Source organism: Rhamphochromis longiceps, linkage group LG11, assembly GCF_057381845.1.
Source record: "Rhamphochromis longiceps isolate RC_006_pf linkage group LG11, R_longiceps_female_GT1.1, whole genome shotgun sequence".
Classification (NCBI taxonomy): Eukaryota; Metazoa; Chordata; class Actinopteri; order Cichliformes; family Cichlidae; genus Rhamphochromis; species Rhamphochromis longiceps.
The window spans coordinates 35,059,163-35,085,384 of record NC_140567.1 but is presented as its reverse complement, the minus strand read 5'-3'; the positions used below and the strand labels follow the sequence as shown (position 1 = coordinate 35,085,384).

The 26,222-nt window shown below is 39.0% G+C and overlaps 2 protein-coding genes across 2 annotated transcripts; one reads left to right on the top strand and one right to left on the bottom strand.

The window, feature by feature from the left end:
• Positions 1–99: 99 nt before the first annotated feature.
• On the bottom strand, positions 100–11,177 carry efhb (EF-hand domain family, member B). The gene is made up of 13 exons (XM_085423801.1): positions 11,026–11,177; positions 10,845–10,904; positions 10,454–10,597; positions 8,079–8,256; positions 7,463–7,573; positions 7,217–7,346; positions 7,012–7,089; positions 6,823–6,890; positions 6,564–6,718; positions 6,030–6,237; positions 5,671–5,883; positions 5,170–5,351; positions 100–2,200 (listed from the first exon to the last, which is right to left on the bottom strand). The coding sequence occupies exons 1-13, from the start codon at positions 11,086–11,088 to the stop codon at positions 2,054–2,056; spliced, it is 1,737 nt and encodes a 578-aa protein (XP_085279927.1). The 5' UTR covers positions 11,089–11,177; the 3' UTR covers positions 100–2,053.
• Positions 11,178–11,552: 375 nt separating this feature from the next.
• Positions 11,553–20,960, top strand: rab5ab (RAB5A, member RAS oncogene family, b). Its single transcript, XM_085423800.1, has 6 exons — positions 11,553–11,746; positions 13,552–13,768; positions 14,599–14,750; positions 16,654–16,776; positions 17,021–17,114; positions 19,031–20,960. The coding sequence occupies exons 2-6, from the start codon at positions 13,603–13,605 to the stop codon at positions 19,144–19,146; spliced, it is 651 nt and encodes a 216-aa protein (XP_085279926.1). The 5' UTR covers positions 11,553–11,746; positions 13,552–13,602; the 3' UTR covers positions 19,147–20,960.
• The last annotated feature ends 5,262 nt before the right edge of the window (positions 20,961–26,222 follow it).

The window sequence follows — 26,222 nt, the reverse complement described above, 5'->3', positions numbered from 1 at the left end:
CTGAGGATTAGTCTAATTTTCCTGCATGGTAATACGCGGGGTCTGCGGAAGTTTGCGTGGGGGGGGGGGATTTTTTATTTTTTTTTTATAGTTCCAGTCAAGCATCTCACCGAGTCATAATGGGATTAAATGAGTGTGGTTAGCTTAGTACGTGTCAATATGCTCATGGATATGGTGAGAGTACATTAAACAATTTAACATGCCTGTGCATCACTCACTTTAATGGAAATTAACAAGAAAACATAAACAAGTGGTGAATATACAAAAGCTAATGTTTTTATTAGTTATTTTATTGTTTTTTTGTATGTTCTGACGTGTGAATCAGTCCAGGCTAGACGCCAACTAGTTCATTAATCTGGTTAGCGAAGCAGATTGCAAACAATTCCTCATGCTTTCTTTAATGTGTATTTGTATGTTTGCATGTGTCCCAGCTCCAGGACGCTTCAGATTCATTGTGCTGTCTCTGTCAGAGTCTCATTATAAGGTTGATTAATAGAATTACGGGATAAATATGTGTGGAAATCAAAGTTAATACTACTTCTAGACAGAAAAAAAAGAGATAAGATTCAGAGAACATACTTAGTATTTACTGACAGCTGCATTTTAATCATAACTGAACACTGCTTCACAGCAGCTTATTATATGCCAACAAAGGATGGCATGTTGTTTCCAATAAACAGAAAATGTTTGCTCAAACAAAGCACGCCTAAAAACACTAAACTTGATTTTCATTCACTTATTCATATACTGCTGCCATTTGAGAGGGTTGGCAACTACTAGGAGCAAGTTGCAATGTAGTAGTCACGTCAGCACATGAAGGGTCCAGGGACTGAAATACTGAAGCACCTGAACACTCTGATCAGTGGATAGAAACATCACTACAAACTTTTGACATAATACTGAAATGCTGACGTGGCAAATGTGCTGTTCCTATTAATGATGGGTGACATCAACTTCATACGAAGCCCAAAACATGATCAGTGTTTTTAAAACAAAAATCAAAACAAATTAATTGAACAATGAAGTATTTTTGATTAAAACTGTTTATGCCACTCAGCATCACAATTTCTCTGATATTCATTTGTGTGTGTGCACTTTTGTTATACTGATACAGACACGATATTCAGGCAAGATAAACAAACTATAGATCAAAACAAGTTTTGAATGGGACCCAAAAATCTGTGATGTTTGGTATGAAAAAGTACACCTGTGTGTGCTCTCTGAGGAAATCTCAAGAGTGCCTAAAGTAAAAAATGTGCTTAATAGCTGTAAAATCTGCTCTGATGCATAAAGGAGATAAGTTGTTTGTTGCTGTTCCCAGTGATGAAAATAGAGCTTCAAAGAACATCTCAGGTCTTCAGCGTAACATTGCATACGACCAATTCAATGACGCAAGAAATAATTCCATATAGTGAAAAAAATAAAATACCACAGCAAGTGCAGTATGTCTCTTCACATAACCTCCTTTTTGAATGGGTGTTCTGCCAGAAACTGTTAAGTGGCTTCCAGCAAATTCATTAAATAACATAAAAGGCAGCAACCTACAAAGCCTTAATCCAAAAAATAGGTCAAGATTTTTAAAAACAGTTTCATTTCTTGCGTCCTTTTTATATATTTTTACATTTTAATTTTAATTCAGGTAAGTAGATCTTTATCCATAAAATATATAACACGCGATTGTGTAGAAGATGCAGTTTTCATCAGCAGTAGTTTTTGTTTTGTTGAAGACTGTAGCAGCACAGAAAGGATTCAAATTTAACTCAGTCTCTTTGGAATATTTTCATATCAATGCAGATCTTTCATAGCTGACTCTGAAATCATTTAAACAGCCTATGCACTGCAAGTTCCCCTGTTGCAAAGACAGAGGAAATGCAAACAGCGTTCTTTCCTGCTCTTAAAAAAGACTTTAGCTGACAATAAGCTGTGAGAATTATGAGAATGGTGGTTTAAAAAAAGCTTTCCTAACAAACTAAAACAAATTTTTGTGAGAAGGACAAACTTCTATGGATGAGGAAAATTGTTAGTGTTAAAAAAAAAAAAAAACCCTTCGGTATTACATTGCTTTTATTTCCCTGAGAACGTTGCGGAAATTCTCCACACAAACCTCCCTGGTCGGTTGCTTCATTGACGCGAGTTCCCAGGCTTCCTCAAACGTCTCCTCCGAAATATTCACACCAGCATTCCTGAAGATTGTTGCAATCTGTAAGAAATATGTCAGTAACAGTAAGAAAGATTCAAGCAATGAAGTCAAGCAGTGAAGCTGCTCAGGCACACTGTTGTCTGCCATTTCTTACTCATCACTGTCATTGCTCTGTTATTCTTTCATAAATGGAGTCTGGCAGCCCCCAACTCTCTATGGTAAAATATTTTTAAATCTGGCAGGCTGATAACAGAAAGACCATAATATGTATAAAAGACTGGACTGGACTATAGACGGTAACTTTGACGGATTGGGGTTGGTATTTTGTTTGTTGAATCTTTGGTTATGTGTTTGGAACCAGAATGGCTCGTAAATGGACAAGAGTGAGGGGGGGCTACGCTATTAGCTAAGGCTACCAACCTGACTTAGTAAGCTGCATCCACAGATTGTTAATTAGTGCTAACATAAAAAATTCTTGCTTCAATTTAACTGAAAACTCATGAGTGGAGACCTCTTGGACAGTCTTGTTCAGTAACTTGAATTAATTGAGGTTAGAAGAGTGTCTTGGCACCTACGTGACACTCAGAGCAGCCATGCGCTTAATTATTCCTACATTTGGCGTTTACAGTTTAAACTAGTTATTTTTAAAAATGTTCTAATAAAGCGGGAAATTAGCTGTGGACACCAAAATGGTTTATATCTGCTCTACTTTAAACATGAGATTCTAGAGGAGCTGACACACTTCTGAAGCCAGCCTTAAGTGGTCTTAGAGGAACTGCACTTTCTGGTACTTCTGTTCTGACTTTATTTTTCAGCTCTCTGGAAGGACTCCTGATTACTTTCACCATTTCATTTGCATTTTATACTGTATTTCTACACCTTCCAGGGCTCTAGACTAACTTGTTGCCACGGTTGTGCTGGTGCGACTTTTCTTAGGCGCACCAGCACAAAATTTAAGAGCACCCAAATTTTTCAACTGCACCGCTTAACACCGCAGTTTTACACTTCGCACTTTTTTGGGGGGAAATTTTCTGTCCATACAGACAATATTGATTTGCAAATGATTAACTAACAATCTTGTCAACACAAAGTTCTTTATTTGGAGCACAGTTCTACAAGAAAGATAAGTTACTGAAAAAGTGCTTGTGCTTAAAATGCTTTGGCAATATTGTAGACAATGTTAAACTTAATCATCACATTGGCCTCCTTTGACGACCTGTTTGCTGCTGCCTGTCACTGAAAGGCAGTGGGGAGAGGGGACACTTGGACAGTGCATTTATCGCAGCATATAATGTGTTTTCTGGATACACTGTGCTTTTTCAGCGTTCAGAGATTGATGACTCCGTGTCAGAGCACTGGCTATGAATTTCAGGCGGATCAGGCCTTAACTTAACAAAAAAGTTATCAATAGTTCTTTTCATCTTTTTTTATTACCCACACCTACATCCACTTCTGTCAGGCCTAGGCTACTCACTAAGGCTGGGCATCGTCACTGATTTCTATAATCCATTCGATTCCGAATTACAAGGTCCCGATTCGATTAGATTAATTTTTACCCAGACAGTCAGAAATATTATAATTCTGATCATTTATCAGTACTGATACATGTGAGGCTTTATCAGAGGTGTAGCATCACAGCAGCAGATGCCTTTGTATCAAAGTAACTGAGGATAAAACACAGAAAAACATGAAGGAGATTTTCCTGGCCTGGCTTTTTCTAGCAGATAACCTTGAAAATATACTGCAGTAGTAATTATGCATATTTTGCATAATTTTAAAAAGTTTAAATTTCTTCAGTATTGAACAGCAGAAATTAAATGACCTCTGATGAGAAAGCCTAAGTAAAAAAAACCCCAAAAAAACAACAACAAACAAACAAACTAAAAACAACAGCGTGATTTTTATCGTGGTGAAAGCAAAACAGCAAAGGTAAGAGGGAATTCATGACGACATTTATTAAATGTGAAGCGTAGTTTGGGTCTTGTTTTGCTGCTGGTTCAGTAAATTTGGTTGGAGAGAGACAAAACCTGCAGCTCAGAATCTAGCACAAAAAAGACGTAAACACAAAGCAGACCGATGCTTCAGAATCAGCGAGCTGTCGGCTTTCAGCCCCGACGGCATGTCCATGCTGTCAGGTGAGAAAGCCGAGAAAGAGAAAGCTGATTCTGATGCGTCGGGTCCAAGCTCTGTGTTTACATCTTTGTGTGGAATCCGTTTACCTGCTCTCATTTACTGTTTGGTGGTTGTTCAAATAGTTTTGTGAGCTTTAACCTGAGATTCTGCCGCAAAATACATTTATATTTAAAACTCGATTCAAGATTTAATGAATTGATATCGCTTTATTCCAGCTACTCACCTCTCTCTATCCACCTGTACTTTCAAATGTACACACGAAATTGAAAAATTTGGTTGCTGGTCGCACTCTAGAGCCCTGCCTTCAGTAATTTCACATTTAGACGTATTTATGCATGTAATTCTTCCACCATTGTGGGGGGACACCAAGTCATTCCTAAGCCAGCCAAGACATGAAATCTCTCCAGCAAAAACTGTCCATAAAAACTGAACAGAATCAGTGACAAAAGGCAGCCCTGGCAGAGGTCAGAGTTCAGCATCCATGAGAAATGAGTTTGACTTACTGCCAGCAAAGATTCTGAATTGATCTTTAAAAAACAAAGAAAAAAGAAAAACTCAGACATAAGCCTTTCTTAGGCAGATACATTATATGGGCCAGACTTTGATGCAGTAAATGAGATTACCCACATCAGTGGTGTTTATTTTATGGAACAGACCCCATTGTTGTGCATCAACTGACCTATAGTGTAATAACTTTTTAAACGCTTATCTCACTTATCCTAACTTCAAAAGCACAATGCTGTAATAACTTTTTTCCTCTGTGTCAGAAAAAAAATGTACAATTGTTTCTGTTGGCAAATAATAATAACAATAATGTTCTTTTTCATACAAATAATAAAAGATGGTGAGATTTGAAAGATAGACAGTGCCACCCCAGTCTCATCTATAGGCTGTACCTCCTCCTTGCTGCGAGGACAGAAGAAATGTTCCTCATAAACACCTTGCAGGGCATGAACTGATGGATGTAGAAGATCTCCAGCTGTGGATGTATCGCCATAATTGTTTTTGTCACTGACTCTTTTAATGCGAGGAGCTGGAAGATCTGAGCGCACAGATGGGATCCCGTATGTACGTCCATCTATTTAAAGAGAGACCAGATGATGTACAGGGAAGGGAGTAAAAAGTAAGCAAACTACGTAAAACATTTCTAAAATACAAAAGGATGTTTTTAAATATGCACAATCTAAAATATCTCATGTATTTGATTTTATTAAAAATGGCTGGTTTTGATGAGTTGGTACGACAGTGATTTGAACTGTGTCATGAGGAAGATCTGTGTTTAAGAAGAAGTGAATGACAGTGGATTCCTGGTATATTCCTTCCTTAATCTTGTCCAAAGCGAGAAGCAGCTTTAATAGCGCAAAACATATTTGTCAGCTTAAAGTCTCCTGACTTACCTGATGGGAAACGACCAGCGCCTGCAGCCCCGATGAGGGAGGAGGTAGTTCTGAAGTGGTCTGGGGCTGCCCTTGTCTGCCTAAGGCTTCTAAGAGTTTTCAGTGAGCTGCCTGGCTCAACAGGCTGCAAGTCCTCAAGATCAACCAACCGACAGGCATGAAGCTGTGCTGTCACTCTTTCTATGTCACCTGGAGCTGAGCTGGTTTGACGCTCTGCAGATAAATTAATCAGACCAAAATGTAAAAACTACTTAAATCTGTCGTCTTTTGGCATTCCATATTGTCGGTGGTATCAGTGCAGTTTTAGTTCTGTGATGAAGCATAAAATCAACCGATAGATTAAATTGCCTTCTTCTTACCATTTGCAATAATGCACTGCTCTCGAATGTTGATGGGCATTTTGTCTTTCCAGTTGAGAAAGTTGGCAAACTCCAGAAAGTTGATAAACCCGTCCTTGTCTGTGTCACAGTAGTCCATCAGGTCATCCAGGACCGACTCACTGACGTTCAGCTGGAACTGATGACACACTGCACGCAGGTCCTCTTTGTCAATCATCCCCTTTCCTTTCTGGTAATTAACATAAAAAACAGATTCATAATCCCTATAAACACATTTTGAACATGTAGAATCTGTAGGCAATGGGCAAAATATTTGGTACTGGTTTCTAGTTTCATAAATAACAACCCTTTGAACCCATACAGACTTCGGTATGTGTTTAGAAGTGTGACACAAGTCTGCAAAATGAGAATTAAAGCTCTATTACTTTGAAAATCATCTTACCACAGAGTCACACATCACTGGCTTTATCTTAAAACCAACAGCTTGACTTCCTTACTACCAGCACTTTGACTTATCAAACACAAGTTGGCAACCTGTTGTGAGTCTATTCATACCTTGTCATAATGTCTGAATGCCTTTAGCAAGGAGGGGAAGTTTTCAAAGTTGACCTTCTTGAGGTGATGCCTCACTGCATTCACCAGGCTGCGCTGTCTGTCTGGGCCTCTCGTGTACTGCCGTGGACCTGTGGAGTAGATCAGCTCTCCAATGCCTGCAAAGGAAGTATTTGTTGTCTTCAACTGAAAAAGCTTTTTCTAAGGACACACCAAATATTCCCGTATGTAAGGCGGGAGAACATTTTTATACAAAATTTACCAAAATCATCCGGTGGTAAGACCATTCCAAACGTGTGATCAGGCAGAACAGGCAACGTTTTTTCTCTCCTGAAGAACATGAAAAGAAATGGGAAAATTAAATAAAATCTTAGTGAGATAATTACAGGTCTCATATGTTTCATTACAGACAGTTTAAAAAAAAAAAAAAAAAAAAAAAAAAAAAAAGTACTTGACGATGGTTTTGCCCATTTGTTGTGCTATCTTCTCTCTGTTCCCAGATCTCTTCCAAGCAGCTGGATTGTAAAACCTAAGAAAAAAATATGAACAATTCGAGTTGGCTTTCACTTTTTAAATTAGAAGGACAAGGAGCAGATATGCAGTGTTAAGGAAAAACAAAAGAATTTGCTGCATGGCCACTTTATTTCGGTGCTTACTTCTGTGATTCACCCAGCCAATGAAGAGTTTTGCCAAGATTACGGCCATCGTTGAAATGAGGTGTGAGGATCCCAAACCTGCTGTCTTTACTGTAACGAGTCCTGTCATAATTTCTATTAATTTGTTCACCTGGAATAAAGTAAGATAATCACACTGTGGTGAAAATGATGAAATGAATTCCAGAAATAGACCGTTAGTGGAAAGAGTAAAGACAGCATCAATAGTATGATTTTCTTCATTCTTACCAACAAAATAGGCATTACGGCTACGGATGTAAGCATCATGTGCCACCTCAGCTTCCCTCTCTACCTCCTGTGCTGTTTTTGCAGGGTTAATAATCTCACGCACACCCAAACCTTGATGAAAGGAACGGGAGATAGTCAGAAAATATATAAAGAAATATAAGAAAAATATATAAATATAAGAAAACTTAGAATGTAAAACAAAAAATGTAAAAGTTTTAAAATGTTTCAATGACAGCACACAACCATTACAAACTTAGCCTCCTGGGACCTGGTGTCCACATATGTGGACATCACATTTTGGGTTGTCTAGAACAAAATACTAAATTTTGCCCTACAAGAGCCCGATATCCACTTACAAGGACATTATACTGCCACTGTTCTATCAAAATTTAAAGTGAATGTCCTCATATGTGGATCACATTTTTCTTAGAAACAAAACTCAGGTAAAAAAATAAAAGAAAATCACGTAATCCTTTGTTTTTACATTCATCAGGTCCCAAATAGCTCAAATAGCAAAGAGAAATTAAAAATGCATGCCATGAGTTTCGGTCTTAGGAGGTTAAACCAACTTTCTTGTTGTTTTATTAGCTTTTGACTTATTTAATGTTATACATACCTTTTACTGTTTTTATGCCAAATGTAGTTTTCTCATTACACAATGGGGGGAGTTCAGAACGTTGGACACATGATCTGCCTAGAGGAGCCTTCTTATTTGAGGCATATACAGATTCACTTAGTTCTTGTAACTTCTGCTGGAACAAGGTCTTTGGGGATGGATTTAGCAAGCTTTCACTCTGTAGGAATGATGTAAAACGATTATTGTCAGTCAGTATTCTAAATGTGTCATTGTATACTTTAAATTTTCTACTCAAAGCAACATTGTGCACCAGCTTCCAAACACGGTGACATCACAAAACAGATGTGAATACAGAGAAAACTCCAGAAAGCAAATAGAAAAACCATCATCAATGTCTGCTTCTTAGGAAAATTCAATTTGAGGGGTAACATAAAATCATGAAAAAAGCAAATGACTTACTTAGGGAAACCACTATAATACAGCAGTACAATAAATGCGTCTGACAGGGGTAGATCGTTTTTACTTCCAACATACAAACGTACAAATACATCCTCTTGCACCGCTTCGCCTCTAATGCCATGTGCACACAGGCAGGTCAGAAAAGAAGGAAAATGGAAGAGAAGGTCCAATATTAGGCTTTTTCATTCTACGACAAAGCCAGTAAGTAGTGAGCCAGTGCTTTTTCAAGTGTTGTTGATCATTTCCTAAGTAATCCTACATTAATATTTTCCATCCCTTATAATTTGTTGATCATTATCAATCTCAGTTGATATGTGCTCAAGTCCAAAAGAGCATCCCAAAACACAGATACTGTATGTGTGTCTGTGAAGGTTCTCAGTCATCCAGGTCATTGTAGTCAAAGGAGCTTGGAAAGAAAAGGGTCTGGACTTCTTTAAGTTGCTTGAAGACGTTTCACCTCTCATCCGAGAAGCTTCTTCAGTTCTAAGGGTCAAATGGTGGAGAGTCCCAGATTTAAACCCAGTGGGAGTTTCCCCCCAAAGAGGGACAAAGGACCCCTGATGATCCTCTACCTAATCACATGAGCCAAGGTGTGAAAGCGGGTGTGGGTCACAATCAACCAGGGTTTCGGGTGAGCTCATTGTGAAACCTGGCCCCACCCTATCATGTGATTTCCTGAGGTCAGATGGCCCAGGATGTGAGTGGGCGTTAAGGCGTCTGGGAAGGGATCTCAAAACTGGATTATAGATGGCAGAGAGTTGGTGTCGTAAACCACCGCCTCTGTTCAAAGATGGTCGCTCACAGGGGACGTAAATGGCTTCTTTCACTCCTCTTTCAAACCATCTGTCCTCTCTGTCCAAAATGTGAACGTTGGCATCCTCGAAAGAGAACGCCCAATTAAGATAACCGCATGTTTTAAGTGCTTCCTTTACATGTGTGTGTTCCTTCTTTTTCCCTTCAGGCTTAGAGGGAACATGTTCTGCCCGGTGGTGTAGGGTCCTAATTACCCCAAGTTTGTGTTCCAGAGGGTGATGGGAATCAAAGAGGAGGTACTGGTCCGTGTGTGTGGGCTTCCGGTAAACTTCAATGTTGAGGTTGCCATTCTCTTCAATGTGCACAGCGCAGTCCTGTATACTGTATGTGTGTGTTTTGAATGTGCACAAAAGTAGCCTTATATCTGATATCTGCACTCTAAAGCTTGTCATAAATCATGAAGAGTACAAACAAAAGTAAATCATACACATTTGAACACAAACTTAACAGGGATAACAAAAACAGAATAAGTGAGAGCCTCACTGTATTTTAATCCAGGATAGTTTGAACTTTTGCCAATGTTTTTGACATTTTTTTAATCATAAATTGATGTACAAAAGGTAAAAATTCACATATGAGCATCCTCCAAATCTTGAAATGAAATCTATTACTACTTTATCAACTGTAAGGTGGTGAGACTTCCTTCCTTCCATACTTAAGTCACTAAAGTCAAAGTCAAAGTCCAACTTAAACAACAGTACAGTTGTACACAGTTACATACAGGATATTATTTGTAGCAAGTGCTAGTTTAAGTGCTAGTTCAAGTGTAACTTTTTATTGTGATTGCACAGTCATACTTTGTAAAATAGTGAAGGAAATTGTAGTACTACCATACATCAAAGATGTACAGCAGTATAAACAAAACAAAATAAATAAATTCCATATATATGGAATAAAAAATATACAGTGTGTCCAGAAAATTTTATATACTATATTATATTTAATTTTCTGCACTGTATAAATGCCATTTCATTTATTGTGTCAATTCCATTTAAGTTATATGAGCCTTAAATCCACTACCAAGCAGAGCAATACATGAGTCATTGGTCATGATCTAAACAAAATATCAACCTATCAAATTTCAGTTTAGTTAAAAACCTTCCCTGTTGTCCCTTTAACAATCACAGGAAGCTCATACTCACAGTGAGGGGTGCTTTGGTGATGACACCATGAACAAGAGTGCTGCCAACATCTGGGTCATTTGCCTTCCCTGTGTGGACTCGGGTAGTTCCTGGTCCGGGCTGGTTGCTATTGCGGAATTTCCTCACCACCGGTGGAGTCGTGGGCTGAAATTTACAGGGAAAGAGTTAACCCACAATTTCACACATTTTGTCTAAAAAAAATAATAAATCTGATTAATAATCCCAACAGATGTAAAACAACTGTTTTAAACTGAGATAATAGATAGAGACGTCCAAAGAGCTTCAAGTGATTTTTCGGGGGGGGTTTCACTTGGAAGTTATACTTTCCAACAATTATCCCCACTTCCGGATGCTCTGAATGCCATGTCTAAACACATAAAAATGAACTCACTCTTTCCACTTCTCGTAAGCAGATTTTGACACTGTCTCCTGGAGGTATTAATTTCCCGGCCTGCATTAAAGAAAAAAAAAAGTTCACTATGGTTAATATTAGAGAAATAAAGGTCTATTTTACTAAAACAATACAATAGCAGTACGATAGCACAGGATAAGCTATCTTAAAATAGACTTACTTTCGGTATATTTCGGATTCTGTCAGTACATTTCACTTCGCTAGACGTGTTAATGTCAGTCATAATGAATTTAGATAGAGCCTTTGTAAAGTTTTTCTCTAACTAGGTATGGGAAGTTTTTAAGGCCAAACGGGTTTCTGTCGTGCTCGGACGCAGAGCTGTGCACCTGTTTAAGTACCGTTGCCTAGCAACATAGTTCAGCAATTCAACTTAATACTCTAGTTTGGTTTAAAATACCTTTCAAGCGAATCAAAGATTGTGATAACCAGTGGGGAGACCATGTGAATGACTAACTTGTCCAAAATAAAACACATTGTCTAATGTATTTATTGCTTTGAGTCAGTGGCATTAACCTTGAACCGCAATCCCTGCTTTTAGCTCACTAGCTTAAAGATAAAAAAAAAAAAATGTAAATACTCTCTTTTGTTATTTTGGAGACAGACATATTTCAATAAATTTGGTATGAATCCTGGCGTGTGATTGGTTGGCCACCCTGATACGCAGGCGGATTGTGAATTCCAGTCATACGATCTGTCATCATCCTTCGTACAATGCGAAAAGGGAAGTTGAAAGAAGTGGGAGAGCGAGATCGCTGAGCCTTATGAAATCTAACGTTTCAGCAGCTGGTTGGATACTCGACACACTGTGAACATACGTTGAAGTACTGCAAATACTGTCCTGGAGATACCTTTACCATTAACTACGCTCCTGTTTTTGATAGGTAAGTAGCTAATATTAGCTTTAGCTGACTAGCTGTAGGCTATCTGGAGGGCTCCTCCCGATGCGGCCGCAGCTGAACAACGTTAGCCTGCCCAGTACCTATTATTTGGCTAGCTAACATTAGCTAGCCGACACTGGAAGGGCCGTACAACTTAGCCTAGTTAACGTTGTTCTGCTGATAAATCTGAAGGTATCATCACGTTTAGATCACCCACACATTAGCATTAATCCACTTTTACTCTCACAAACAGTTGCAGTTCTCTTTCAAACGCTGCTTGATAAGCTACTTCACTAATTCACCGTCACGGAGCTAACGTTAGCTAGCTGTCACTAGCTGTACACACCCAAATCTCCATCATCTGAGTTTGAGCATTTTCAGAACTTATGTAAGTGTCATATTTAGTGCGTATAAGCTTGATTGGTATGCTGCTACCCGCACTCACGCCAGCGTTAATCAAGCGAAATCATGCTTTATAACAAACGCAGATTGGGTTTTGGATTAGGCATTTTGAACTTATGAGCTAGCTATGTTGCTAACGCTAGCAGTTGCTACCAACTAAAACGATCCACTCGGCAACAACACAACAAGTTATTTGTGGTGATCTCTGTGTCGTAACGCGATTTCGACGCTCGAAGTTGACAGCAATTATTTTTGGAGCGATGTTCTGTGTTTAGTTTGATGGTGGAAATGGTTAATGTCTAGGTTACAGAGGTAATCTGTTGTTGTGGCTGTTGTTTGTTTGACTACAAAATCATGAAAGACAAACAACAAAACCACTAAATTGACCCAAATACTTTTTCCCACACATGTGTCCAGACTGGTGGACATGTGTCCTCTTTCTGTCTGCCTCACGTAGTTGAAGCCACACACACACACACACACGTTGTTTGTGTGTGAGTGTTGGGGTTTTCACTGCCAGAACAGTTGTTGAACTTGCCATTTGTAATTGTTGTTGAACTGGTACAGGGTAATAACGTTAGAGGCACAAGTATAAATATATGTATGACATCAGTTTCCGAAACTTTGAACATGCTGTCAGGCAAAGTTTTCTCTCTCTCTCTCTTTAAATCTGGTATTGCTGCTTGTTACTATAGCGGACATCCAACTAATGTTTGTAGCTGAATGAGAGTCCGGTAATTTGAAATTATGTGTAATGTGTCAATTTGTACCAAACTAGAGTAAGTTTCCATTCATGTTTACGGGATTAGCCGTGGCATTTTGCCTTTGGATTTGGACTTCTTATTTTAAAAGAAATATAGTTAAAACAACATTATAAAATTTAACAGATCAAATATCAATTGCCCTGATACGCAGCTCTAGACGCATCTCTATGCATTTAAAAAAGTAGTTTCCAGGAGCTTTTTATGAAGAGTTCTAAAAGCGGTATTTTTAGATTTAGGAATAGTGGTGTGGGTCATTAACCAAAGGCTAAAGCTGAATAATTTAAAACACTGATCAATTGCAGGGTTTGTCCTGGTTCACAATCTGCCTTTTAGGGTTGACAGTTGGTCTGTGTATTGATAAAATGAGCATGTTACATTACTTAACCAGGGGGATGCATTTCCCTTTTTCTTTTTCTTTTTTTGTTTTTATTTTACTTTGGTGGCTTCCAGAGATTTTGTCCTCTCCCCAAAGTGTATTAAATACAGGAAAAACCCTGAACTGGCACTTTGGTTTTTGCAGGGACTAAATGTTTTGCAAAGGCAAAATTACCACATAAATTCTTATTATCTTTCATTTTTGTATCAGTTAATAAGATCTTCTTTTATAATGACACCTTGCTTTATTTTCTTTCTCCTGCTCAGGTGTTTTTCTACAGTTTTTCACATCCCGGGGACAAGACCAGACAGTGTGACATGGCAAGTAGAGGCGGAGCCACGCGACCCAATGGGCCAAACGCAGGCAACAAGATTTGCCAGTTCAAACTCGTGCTTTTAGGAGAGTCCGCGGTGGGAAAGTCAAGCCTTGTACTTCGTTTCGTTAAGGGTCAGTTTCATGAATTCCAAGAGAGCACAATTGGAGGTACGTAATCCTTACGTCATCATAAGTCAGTGTTGGCGTGTTTGTTTTTGCTCTGTGAACAGGCCATCTCTGAGACTTCCAGTAAACCACATAATGGAATATTTACTAAATGTTATGCTAGATAACATAACGGCTACATGCAGATAGCTGTACTAAGAGTCATAGTCCCAGAGCCTAAAGTTCATTTAAGAAGTAAGGCTATAGAATCATCAAGGTGTGTTGGAGTAAAACAGAGAAAGTATCACCAGGGGAAACTGGAACTCCTCAAAAGAGCATGTAGCCAGTATGAGATTCAGTTGGGAAAAGGGGGAATGTGAGGAATTGTCAATATAAAAATGCCTTATTAGAACAGGCAGCTATGCAAATATTTTGGTCCATTAGGTTACTGCGTTTTGGTTATCTTGATAATCTCACCCTCAGCGCCAGGTGACACCTTTACTGTACTCACTACTGAAAATAATCCAATCATCCTGCCATTCCACCACTACTAGTCTGTGTCCAAGGCTGTGTGTTAAGATAAAAAAAAAAGTCCTTTACAGTCAGTGGTCTGCTGGCATTAGCTGATTGGGTAAAAACAACATTTAAGTGTTATTCACAGTTCTCATTTCAGTTAAAACAGAGCATAGTTTTCAAACTAAGGTTTAACATGTGGTTTAAAAGTGCCTTTGAGCAAATCACACCCATTTTGATTTTGGATGTTTAATGTCATCCCCAAAGTCATTCCTTTGGTTTCCAACATTGGGCCATGTCACCTTGACTGAAACACATTTGTGTAGCTCAGTATTTAAAGACCCACTTGTCACTGGTCCGTCTGCTTTGTACCCCTGCAGCTGCCTTCCTGACTCAGACGGTATGTTTGGACGACACAACAGTCAAGTTTGAGATCTGGGACACGGCCGGTCAGGAGCGCTACCACAGTCTGGCTCCCATGTACTACAGGGGTGCACAGGCAGCCATCGTGGTCTATGATATTACAAATGAGGTTGGTCAGATTCCAGGCTTATGTCTGTGTAGCTGTTGGCACACCTGTTTTCATTTACCTTTGCTAGCTCAAACAACTTTGTTGTCGAAGATGAGGAAGTAGTGGGGCTTTCCACCTTAATATTTCTAAGCAGTGGTTAAGCTAAAAACAGAACCTTATTTTGGTATCCTGACACATTAAGAAATGACTCATCACTCAACAGACAATGTTTTGCAGACAGTGCTTAGACCTTAGATGTCTCCCGGGGGCATTGTCAGGGACGCGTTATATGTCAGCATATTTTCATGACAAAGAGAACATATTATTCTCTGTTTAATATGTAGACAGTGTGCAGGTTAACGATTTGTCCTGTTTCCAATGTTTGTCTGCTTCAACAGCCCTAGAGGGAACCTATTATGCTAATTTCCAGCTTCATGCTCCTATTCTTAACTCAGAGTAGCTTTGTGTGATTCATAGTTCCAGATCCTCCTTGTTTACCTTCTGCTGGACATTAGTGGGTGTAACCTCTCAGCTCTTGTCTAGTCTCAGCTGAGACGAGCTCTTTTAACTTGCTTCCTCCGCCCTTTAACAATAAGAACTTAAGTTGTGTAGCACCTGTAAATGCAGAGTTTACAAAGTGCTGTGACAGCCAAGCAAAAGCAGAATACCAAATTCAAACAGAAAGTTGGACATTAGGTGGAAAACGTTAACCTTAAAAATGGAAGAATTCTAACAAAAAATATGGAAGAAAATTAAAAAATGAATCTCAAACAATTCTCAGTCCTTGTAAACAAAACGTTCTAACAGCAGGTGGGTGGAGTTTGTGTTCAGTCAGAGCTGTGGGCCTGATGTGACCATAAGGCTGATTAATACTGACAACATACAGGGCCAAGAGTAGAACAGAGTGGCTGAAAGAGAGTAGCCTGAAGTCTGAGATTTGGGCTCACAGGGATTACTTTCACAAATGTCGATGTCGATTTTTGTGTGTACTGTGGAGATCCAGCATAACAATATCCAATGAGAGAAAAAGGGAAAAGCACGATAGATAGCATTTTAAACAAACTGATAAATAAATGAAACAGCTGCCAGTAAGAGAGCAGCTAATCTAGTTTTATCGTACATATCATATTACCTGAAAGTTGCATTGCTTCCTGGCCTGCATGACTAAAATGTGGATGTAGAGAGATTATTTTTCCTTTCATCTACTGTATGTATGTGGATAGGTGTGAGTCATTCTTGTGTAAAAGCTAATACAAGTCAAATCGAATATAGAACAGAGCAGAGTTTAAAGTCAGCATTATTCTCTCCTGTAGGTTTTACTTTAGTGACAAAGTCAGTAGTCGTTCCCCTTATCTTTTAATAAAAGCAAAGCACAGAAAGCTATAAAGCGCTTTGACATTTCTTTATTATTATTAAAGGTGGTAATCTTTTAAAGCACAGGTGTCGAACTCCAGGCCTCGAGGGCTGGTGTCCTGCAGGTTTTAGATGTGTCCTTGATCCAACACAGCTGATTTAAATGGTTAAATGACCTCCTCAACATGTCTTGAAGTTCTTCAGAGGCCTGGTAATGAACTAATCATTTGATTCAGGTGTGTTGACCCAGGGTGACATCTAAAATCTGCAGGACACTGGCCCTTGAGGCCTGGAGTTGGACATCCCTGTTTTAAAGAGATCGGGCTGAATGCAACATTTGTTTATTGTGCTGCATAAGTCATTGTAGTACAGCCTCTGCACACTGTGATGTTTACTGTAATATCTCATCAAAAGCATCACTATAATGATTGTGTCCCCTGGAACTTTTTTTAAAAGATAGACAAATCGGACATCATGGGAAAGTCTCCCTGTTATCGTCCATCACACAGGCCTTATTGCTATTTTCACTAATTGAGCCCCTCCACTTACCCCTCCCTGATCTGTTTTCCAGGAGTCATTTGTACGGGCAAAGAATTGGGTTAAAGAGCTTCAGAGACAAGCCAGTCCAAATATCGTAATAGCCCTGGCTGGGAACAAGGCTGATCTCGCAAACAAGAGAGCACTGGACTTCCAGGTTTGTCTTCTTAATTAACTTCAAGATGTGCGCAGAGCCGCAAAGTCATCTTCAAATAAAGTAGACTTTGTGGCAGGATTTGTTGAAGCTAACAGTAAATAATTCTTGGAATAATTGTCGTTAATAATCTGCCGAGAGAAAAACATCCTCTGCTTGGAACATGCCTACTTGGCTTTCTCTGCTGCTTCCTTGCTTTGTCAGTTCAAACTATGAAAAACTAATAATTTTGGTGTAACCTTCACAGGATGCACAGTCATACGCAGATGACAACAGCTTGCTTTTCATGGAAACATCAGCGAAGACCTCTATGAATGTGAATGAGATTTTCATGGCCATTGGTAAGTGTCTCCGCCGCAGGACTTCAAATATGAAGTGAAATACTGCTCGTGACCTTCAGAGCCAGTCACTAGCTGTAGTATTTAAGCACACTGAAATGTCTCTGAAGTATCCTTACTAACAGGAAATGATAGTGGCTGTGCACCTGTCGTGTTGTGTAAATAATATTGTAGGATTCATCTCAGGGTGTGCATTTGTATGATAAAGTGCACAAGAGGCTCTTACTGCCTTCATCCAAGTGTGCATTTGAGTGCAGGTTGTGTAATATTAGGCTACCGGAATGCACTACTGGGCAGTCGGTTGGCTTCAATCCATAAACCTGGCAAATATTAAATGAGTGTGTGCAGTATTTATATGCAGGTGATCATCTGTCATTAATGAGCTGGATCAGTGAAAAAAAGCCGCTGCAGAGTGTTAGCAAGAACCGGCGGGTTTTAAAGTGAACTGTGTGGTTTGTTAGCAGCTGCTAAATGACTCGTGTATTCACAGATAAATGGTGGATACTTGTAACGCGGGATGTTTGCAACTAGGTCCATAGCAGTTAATCCATCAGGTTCTGAAATTATATGTTGTATAGTGCTCACTCAGTCGTCCATCTTTATCCCCGATTGTTGAAACTTTGTCAGCAACCTCGAGTAATGTTGCATTTGAACAGATATTGTAATCTGAATCTAGTTTTGGTCTCAGAGAGTTGACGCGCGGCTAAGCTTTCATGTTGCTGAAGGAAGTTTGAGAGATGCAGTCGGGACTGTGATGCAGCTTCTGAAAGCTTAACTATATTTAGTTGAGTTTTGTATTTATTTAGTCTACTCGGTGGAATGTCTTGCAGAATGTGGTGTGCCAGCTGGCACTGTAAAATGCAGTTTGAGGTGTAATCACTGAGGCAGTACACAGTTTGTCCACCAGAGAGCGCTGTCAAGTTATTTTTAAATTGCAAAAGGTCTTGATTAGTTGCTCTCAGTTCTGTGGAAGTGCTTTTTGCTTTTTCATCCAGATGTTTTAACTGATGATGGACACACACTGTGTGAGAAATTCTAAACATTTAATAGGCAAAATAATATATTATCAGAAAGTATTTGAGAAGACTATAAGCGGATCAGTCTTTATAAAAGGGAGGGGGAAAAAATGGAAACCATTTGGCTGTGAGAGCGCCACTGAGGTGTGGGGCCACACCTATCTTCCGACTAAACCTTCATTTTGATCCTAGCCACACTCCTCTAAAGTGTCATGACTAGGTCATGGCAAGTTATGACATCGTGTTGACAAAATCTATCCCTGGACAAATTAACACCCGCCAAAGTACTTAGAGACCTATTGTAAGAACTAGCACAAAGGTGGTTTTCACATGTGGCCATGATGAGACAATGACTCACAGAGTAAAAACAATACCAGTCATGTCTGCATGGCTGGTAAGAGCTGTTAGCTGCATTCCTGCCCTGACATTAGCATTGTTGCAACAGTTGGGGTGTGACTGTTCACACAGACATATAGGCTGTGCCAGAAATCAGTGCTAGATACTTTTCAGGGGTTTTCAAAAATACATTTTAGGGCTCATATTATTTGTAAGTTAATTAATATCTCAAAGCGACTTCTCATAATGGTTCTTCACCCTGACACGCTGCTTTGGGAAGGAAATTTGGACTTTTGTGGAGGGGCAAAAACAGAGAGGGAGGTCGTGACAGCATTATTGCAAAACCGACTCGAACATGAAAGACATTTTATCTCGAATATATCTCTGAAAGCTAAAATTACAACTGGAAAAAATTATTAGGTATTATCTAAAATGTATCAAAAATAATGGGCTTATTTGAAGTTACTCTTCAAATAATTTTTGATGTAATCACCTGTCAGGTTGTGGTCTTTGCTTGTCTAAAATTTCTGTAGGTGCATTACTGATCCGCTGTCTTTCTCACTGCAGCAAAGAAACTACCCAAGAATGAGCCTCAAGTGACCGGAGCCAGCACCGGACGGAACCGGGGAGTGGACCTGACAGAGACTGCTCAGCCCACCAGCCGCCCATGCTGCGCTAACTAACCCAGCTCTTCCTGCTCATGCTCCCCACACAAATGCACTCTCCTCCTTCTGGCTCCTCCCTTCCTTCTCACCTGAACAACATCTGGACATCGGGCTTCTTGGCTTTCTGACGTCAGACCTGACTTCAACCTCACTCCCCTGGAATAGCTAAAAGACTCTGTATAGCTGCATTTCTAATACTTTTTTTTTTTTTTTTGATGTTCTCTCTCTTTTTTCTTTTTTTTTTTAAACTTTTTTTAAGAAGTGTATATCAGTATAATGGATGCATGTATCACTACAACGCCTAAAGGAAAAAAAAAAAGACAAAAAAAGAAAAACACATTTTTATCTCATATTCACTTGGAAGACTAACCCTGGTTAAGAAAGATGAGCGAGCGAAAAACCCGTGAGCGTGTGATTATGTTTTGTATGAGTTTCTGATGAGAAGGTGTTGCCACTTGGCAGGGTCGGCTTCTTGTTGCCCGTGTGTGTGTGTGTGTGTGTGTGTGTGTGTGTGTGTGTGTGTGTGTGTTAATCTTTTCTTTTTGGTTGGGTTTTTTTTTTTTTTTTTTCTGTGCTCACTATTTGGAAAAAAACAAATTGTCCCCATCTTGAGGTGCCTGGATTCTCAGACTGTTTGTTGTGAGCCACTTGGGTGTCTCAGTGGTGCCAGGAAATGATTATCGTGCAAACCAACAACCCTTCCCTCCCTCTTCACATCTGTTACACAAGAAGATGCATCCCTCCAGGACTTCATTTAGGGGAGACTGTGGAAAATAAATTTGGGTACTGTTTGGTGTTTGAATAAATTCTAGCATGAAGAAGAAGAAGGAAAAAAGAAACTGTCTTTATAAACATGTGACTCCTGAGTATGTGCAACCATGCATAGAGCAACGCTTGTCAGATTTCTGTACATCATACCCAACAACAAGCCTTCGTGGTGCCGAAAATGTGGAGTTTGACCTAAAATTTGACCTAAAGAAGGCTCTTATGTTGTCATCACAGTGTCATAGTAAAAACTTGGAGTGACATAGAGAGAGAAATCAACAGGAAACCGTAAGAGTGCCGAACATTCTGTTTTGCAAAGACTTGAATGTATGACTAGCGATATGTTTAAACTTTCAGCTTATCTAACCTGCTCTGTTTCCATTCAGGCCAGTAGTCAACCTGCATCAGTTTGGGTAATGTAGATGAACGGAGGGGCGTGGTTTTAAAAATTCAGACAGCATACAAACAGAAAATTGGACTATCACCCCATGTCACGAGTCTGTGGGGGGGAAAAAACGAAAAACTCTAATGTTGTTATAGGGTGCAATGTCGCAATGTTGTCTTCTTCCTTTAGTACAGCTTGCAGAGCTCGCAAGCTCACCAGGAAATTTATCTAGAGATGCCGAACAATTGTACAGTTCAGTATAGGTCTGCATTTTTTTTCTTCTTTTATTTACATTCTAGACCTTGTCACAAACTGGTCAAATGTTAAGCAGTGGTGGTCTTTTTAGGTATATGTAGTGTTATTAACAAAATCCCTCTCTGGTGTCTTGTTACTTTTCTCAGAAATGGTCCATGGTCGTGTTTGAAAGGAACTTTTATTGCATTGCACAGTGTTGATCATGTTTTAATTATTGATGACTGCCCTTCGATTTTATATGATGGACTGTATTGGACTTGCTAACCTTATGGCTATAAGGAAGTAGCATAATTAACCTAACTGGTGGTCTCTCTTACAGCTCAATGAATTTTAATGATGTAAAAACAGCATTACTAGTGATGGGCTGATCATTTTGAGTGTCTGAATACAACTTAATAAATCCAATAAAGAGGTCTGTTGTACAGCTTTTTGCTCTGAACATGTTGTGATATGCGGAGCAGTCGGACACTGCATGTCAGGCCCATATCCTCGTGAGTATATGATGCAAAATGTCCAATTTGGCCACATGTCACATTGAGTCATAAGGAATCTCAACAAAAATGACTGGATCTATATAAAATACTTAATAACTCATAACGGTCTGTGTAATCCTAATAAACAGGCAAATCAGACCAATCACAATAACCTCTTTGGCCTATCTTAGCTTGATGTCAAACAGAACTGACATTACACCCCTCCCATTGTAGAAGAGTTAGTTAAGGTTGCGTATAATTACCAGGTAATTGTTTTCTAGCATGCCAAATAAACTAAACACAAGCTGTCAAGATTAAAATGATGGGTAGAATATCAACTTTGCAGGTAATTTTGTGAAATTAAAATACTGAATGCTGGATGTTATGGAGACACAAATGTCTGATGTGCCAGAAGACCTGACCAGTGTTCTGCATTATCTAAACCATTTAAAGTCCACACCTCTGTGGCCAAAGCATTTGGCTCCTTGTTTGCATATGCCATCAGCTTTGTTTGGTTTTTGTAGTACAACATGCACATGTGTAAAAATACACCTATATAAACATTACTGACACTAACATTCATATTTTTTCTTATAGACACCATATATACTAAAAAGTACTTTCAGCTGTTCCCTCATTCACAAGGTCAGCGCAGCAAGCAGTGACATATTTGAGGTGGCAGAGTCCTGATGGCCTTCCCGACACACCTTCCAAGGAATTTGCATTTCCTCCCAGGATCAAGTGAGTAAGCTCCTGCTTGTATGAAGTCACTTGTATACTGTACATATTACTCATATAATTATTCTAAATATGCAATAATTATTATTCCGTATAGTGGATATAAATGATTACTATATAAGTTAAAAATTCCTGTGAATTTAGCTGTGCATCTTCCTTCTTTGCAGTGACCCACAAATCACTTGACATAGAAAAGGTAAAATAAATAAATAAATAATGCTGAGATATCCTGGTTTATATATTCTGTAGTACAGGTCAGCATCAAAGTCTCAGTCATTAAAATCACAAATTATTAAACTGATCTTAGTTAGGTTTAATTGCAATTTCAATCTAGCGGCAGAATGACTTGCAGCTTCTTCAGGCTGCAAGTCAAAATGATAAAGTGATACATTTTGATGCGTCATTGCTGTGTGAATGCTGCATCTTTAAAAAGCTTTAAAGTGACTGGTTATGTGTATGTGGCTTTTACTATATGGTTAATATTACCAGGAAAAGTGCTCATGCACTCATCAGTCCATTCATTAGCTACACTTTGCTAATGCCATGCTGGTTCTTCGTTTGCCTTAATTCTTTATAGCATAGATTCAGCAAAGTGTTGGAAACATTCTTCGGAGATTTTGGTCCTTCTTGACATGAGATCATCATACAGTTGTTGCAGATTTGTCAGCTGCACATCCATGAACCCCTGTTCCACCACATCCTAACGGTACTCTTATTAGACTGAGATCTGCTGAATGTGGAAACCATTTGAGTACAGTGAACTCACTGTCATGTTCAAGCACCAAGGTTTGGACGATATGAGCCACCACTGTGTTCATAAAGGCATAGACATGGTCAGCAACAATACTCAGGTAGGTGAAATGATGCTCTTTTGGTACTAAGGGGTTCCAAGTGTGCCAAGAAAATATCCCCAACACGAGCATCCCCAATATTTACACCAAATTCTGATCCTACCATCCAAATGTACATACCTTAGGTTACTTGCTATCAGTTGAAGAAGTCCATGTCTGACCTCTGACATCCACAAGATATTTTCACCCAGAGAACTAACGCACACTGAATATTTTCTCTTTTTTGGGCCATTTTCTGTAAACCCTAGAGATGGTATGCATGGGAAAATCCCAGTAGATCAACATTTTCTGAAATCCTCAGATGAGCCGTCTGGCACCAGAAACTATGCCACTCTAAAAGTCCCTTAAATCACATTTCTACCCCCATCTGATGCCTAGGTTAAACTTGAGCAAGTCTACAGGCCTAAAGGCATTGAATTACTGCCATGTGACTGGCTGATTAGATATCTGCGTCACTAAGCTGTTGAACAGGTGCACCTACTAAAGTGACCGGTGAGTTCAAATGTAGTCTACTGAGGTCAACAGCTTGTTTTGTACACACATATTAAATTTCACACCTCCAATTTGTCACACTTGAGCTTTGAGTTTTGGTCTACACCCATCCATTCACACCACCATCCAACCGAATTTTCTCACTTGAGCTCACTTCTTGTCACTTCCAGGCCCGTGCTTCAGTATATATTCCCATCTTCAGCCTCTTCTCTCAGCATCTTGCTCGATGACATCCTGACACTTCAACAATCTCTATCCTTAAAGTCCACATAGATGAGTCATGTGAACTCTCAGCCTGATCACGTTTGGATAGGACTCAAATTACAGTTCTTAAAACCTTATTAACAGCTTGTTCATCGAGTTCTGCCCACACACTGCAGAGGCACGGAGCGGCAGATAGAGAGAAGAGTGGTAAGGCTGTATAATACAGGGATAAATATCCAATTAAATTGGAGGCTAAAGTGGCAAAAAACCTCTTGGAGAACTTGATGATGCTCCTCAACTTGACAGCGCTGTGATAAGAGGTTGATTGCACAAAATTACAAATCATTCCCTACTGGTACAAAGTCAGTCATTTAAAGATTTCAACTTTCACTACAACATCATGGAGAAAGAGTTTGCTCACAGTATTTCTATAAAGTCTTGTCAGTCCACTGAACTGTCAGACGTTCTCAGAAGCACTGTTTCTCCAATTGTAGTAAAATTTGAAACAATGTATATTTTAAGATACTCCTGCAGGAGGTAGAACAAAGCACAGCCACATTTTTGCATATCCTCAAAGGTGTCTGAAGGAATTTTAAGCAAATTGTCATTTAAAAATATTTTACTGTACAATCAGTTGCATCAACAGATATTAAAAGAAAAGAAAAGAATAATAGATAAATACATAAGTACAAAATAGTGCCAAGCTGTTATGATGTGCTCTGTCTGAACTCATGTTAAAAATGTGGATAAACCAAATGATTCACACTACTTATGTCATTTCTAGCATACTAATTATACACTAGTTATGTATTTTACTTCATGTAGTAAATTATTTACTCAACTAATGTATAAGATAAGTAAGAGGTGGTTCATCTTTCGATTGGCTTTCAGAAGATGGGCAAGAAAGTGACTTGTCCATAGTGTTGGCAGTAGAATTGAGTCCAACAGCGTGGAAAAGTAGAACTTAAAGAATAGACTAGAATCCCAAATACAAAAAAGACATGCAGGCAGACAAGTGGAGGATGCCATCCTGTACCTCCTACATAGAGCCCACTCACACCTGGACAAGGGAAAAGGCACAGTCAGGATCCTGTTTCTTGAATTTTCAAGTGCCTTTAATACCATCCGGCCCTGTCTGCTTCGGGAAAAACTAAACAGGATGCAGGTGGACCCCTGCCTGGTCGCTTGGATCTCAAACTACCTCACCGACAGACCACAGTACGTCAGGCTGTGGTCAGCAGCACAGGAGCACCACAGGGAACTGTGCTGTCCCCTCTTCACCCTGTACACCTCTGACTTCTGCTACAACTCTGAATTATGCCATATTCAGAAGTTTGCAGACGACACAGCCATCATGGGGTGTATCTGGGATGATCAAGAAGAGGAGTACAGGAGTCTGGTGAGGAACTTTGTCACATGGAGTCACACCAACCACCTGCAACTCAACACCTCAAAGACCAAGGAACTGGTTGTGGACTTCGGGAGGTCCAGAGCAGGTCCACTGCAGGTCTTCCAAAACTTGTGCATTCAGATCCAGAACAAGCTCAAATGTCAATTGTTATCGTTACATTTTCATGCAAATCAGTCCTTCAAAAACAACTTTTTTAAACGAACCACTATCAATATTGTAGCAGATGAAACGTGAAGGTGATGTCGGGACTGGTTTTTGTATCTACAGATATAATGCTCACTTCTCTGGCTTCAGTGAGGTACATTTCTTTTTGCCTAAAGACGCCAAAGTTTTTGATTGATTGATTGATTGATTGATTGATTGATTGAATCTTTATTTTGAACATGTTGAAAAAGTACAACAAAATAAAATTAAAAGAGACAAATGAACAAAGCAAAACAAAAGGAAAATGAGCAACCACAACTCCAAATAACTTTCATGTTCAAAAAGGAGCAGGAAGAAGCACAAGCTTATTTAATCCCACCCCTTTCCCACTATCTAGTATCAATAGACTACAGAAATACCTCCTTGCAATTACATTATATGTCATGTGTATTTTTTTTTAATATATATATACATGTATGTTTCTATCTATCCATACATACGTATATACACATACGCACATATACACATTTTCAATAACCCCATTAACACCTCAAGGATACACAACCTACAAATATATATATATATATACCCATACCAACATACCCGTGCACCCGCACACACATGAAAATATTAGACAAGAACACCCTATCAAATCTCTACCTTTTCCCTGTACCCTGTAAAAACCATATCCTTAAACCGCTTTTTAAACTGCGCCATGCTCGGACATTGCTTCATATCTTTACTTAGTCTGTTCCACAGCTTCACTCCACACACAGAGATGCAAAAACCTTTTAATGTTGTACGGATACGAGGATGTTTTAAATTTAATTCCCCCCTCAAATTGTATCCCCGTTCCCTTTTAGAAAACATTTTTAGAATATTGTCAGGAAGCAGGTTATTTATTGCTTTATATATAATTTGTGCAGTGAGAAAATGAACCAGATCTGTGAATTTTAGAATTTTTGATTTTAAGAATAGTGGATTTGTATGATCTCTGTAACCAGTTTTATGGATTATCCTTATGGCCCTTTTTTGTAATATAAAGATTGATGATAGCGAACATTTGTAAGTATTGCCCCAAACCTCTGCACAGTAATTCAAATACGGTGCAATCAGGGAACAATAGAGAATGTGGAGTGATTTGTGGTCCAGAATGTGTTTTACTTTACTCAAGATTGAGACACTTCTTGAAATTTTGTTATGTATATGATTTATATGAGACTTCCAGTTTAATTTATCATCTATAATCACACCAAGAAACTTATGTTCAAGTACTCTTTCAATTTCCACACCATCTAAATGAATCTGCACTTGTGCATTTCTAAGGGAATTCCCAAATAAGATTATTTTTTGTTTTACTTAGATTTAGCGATAGT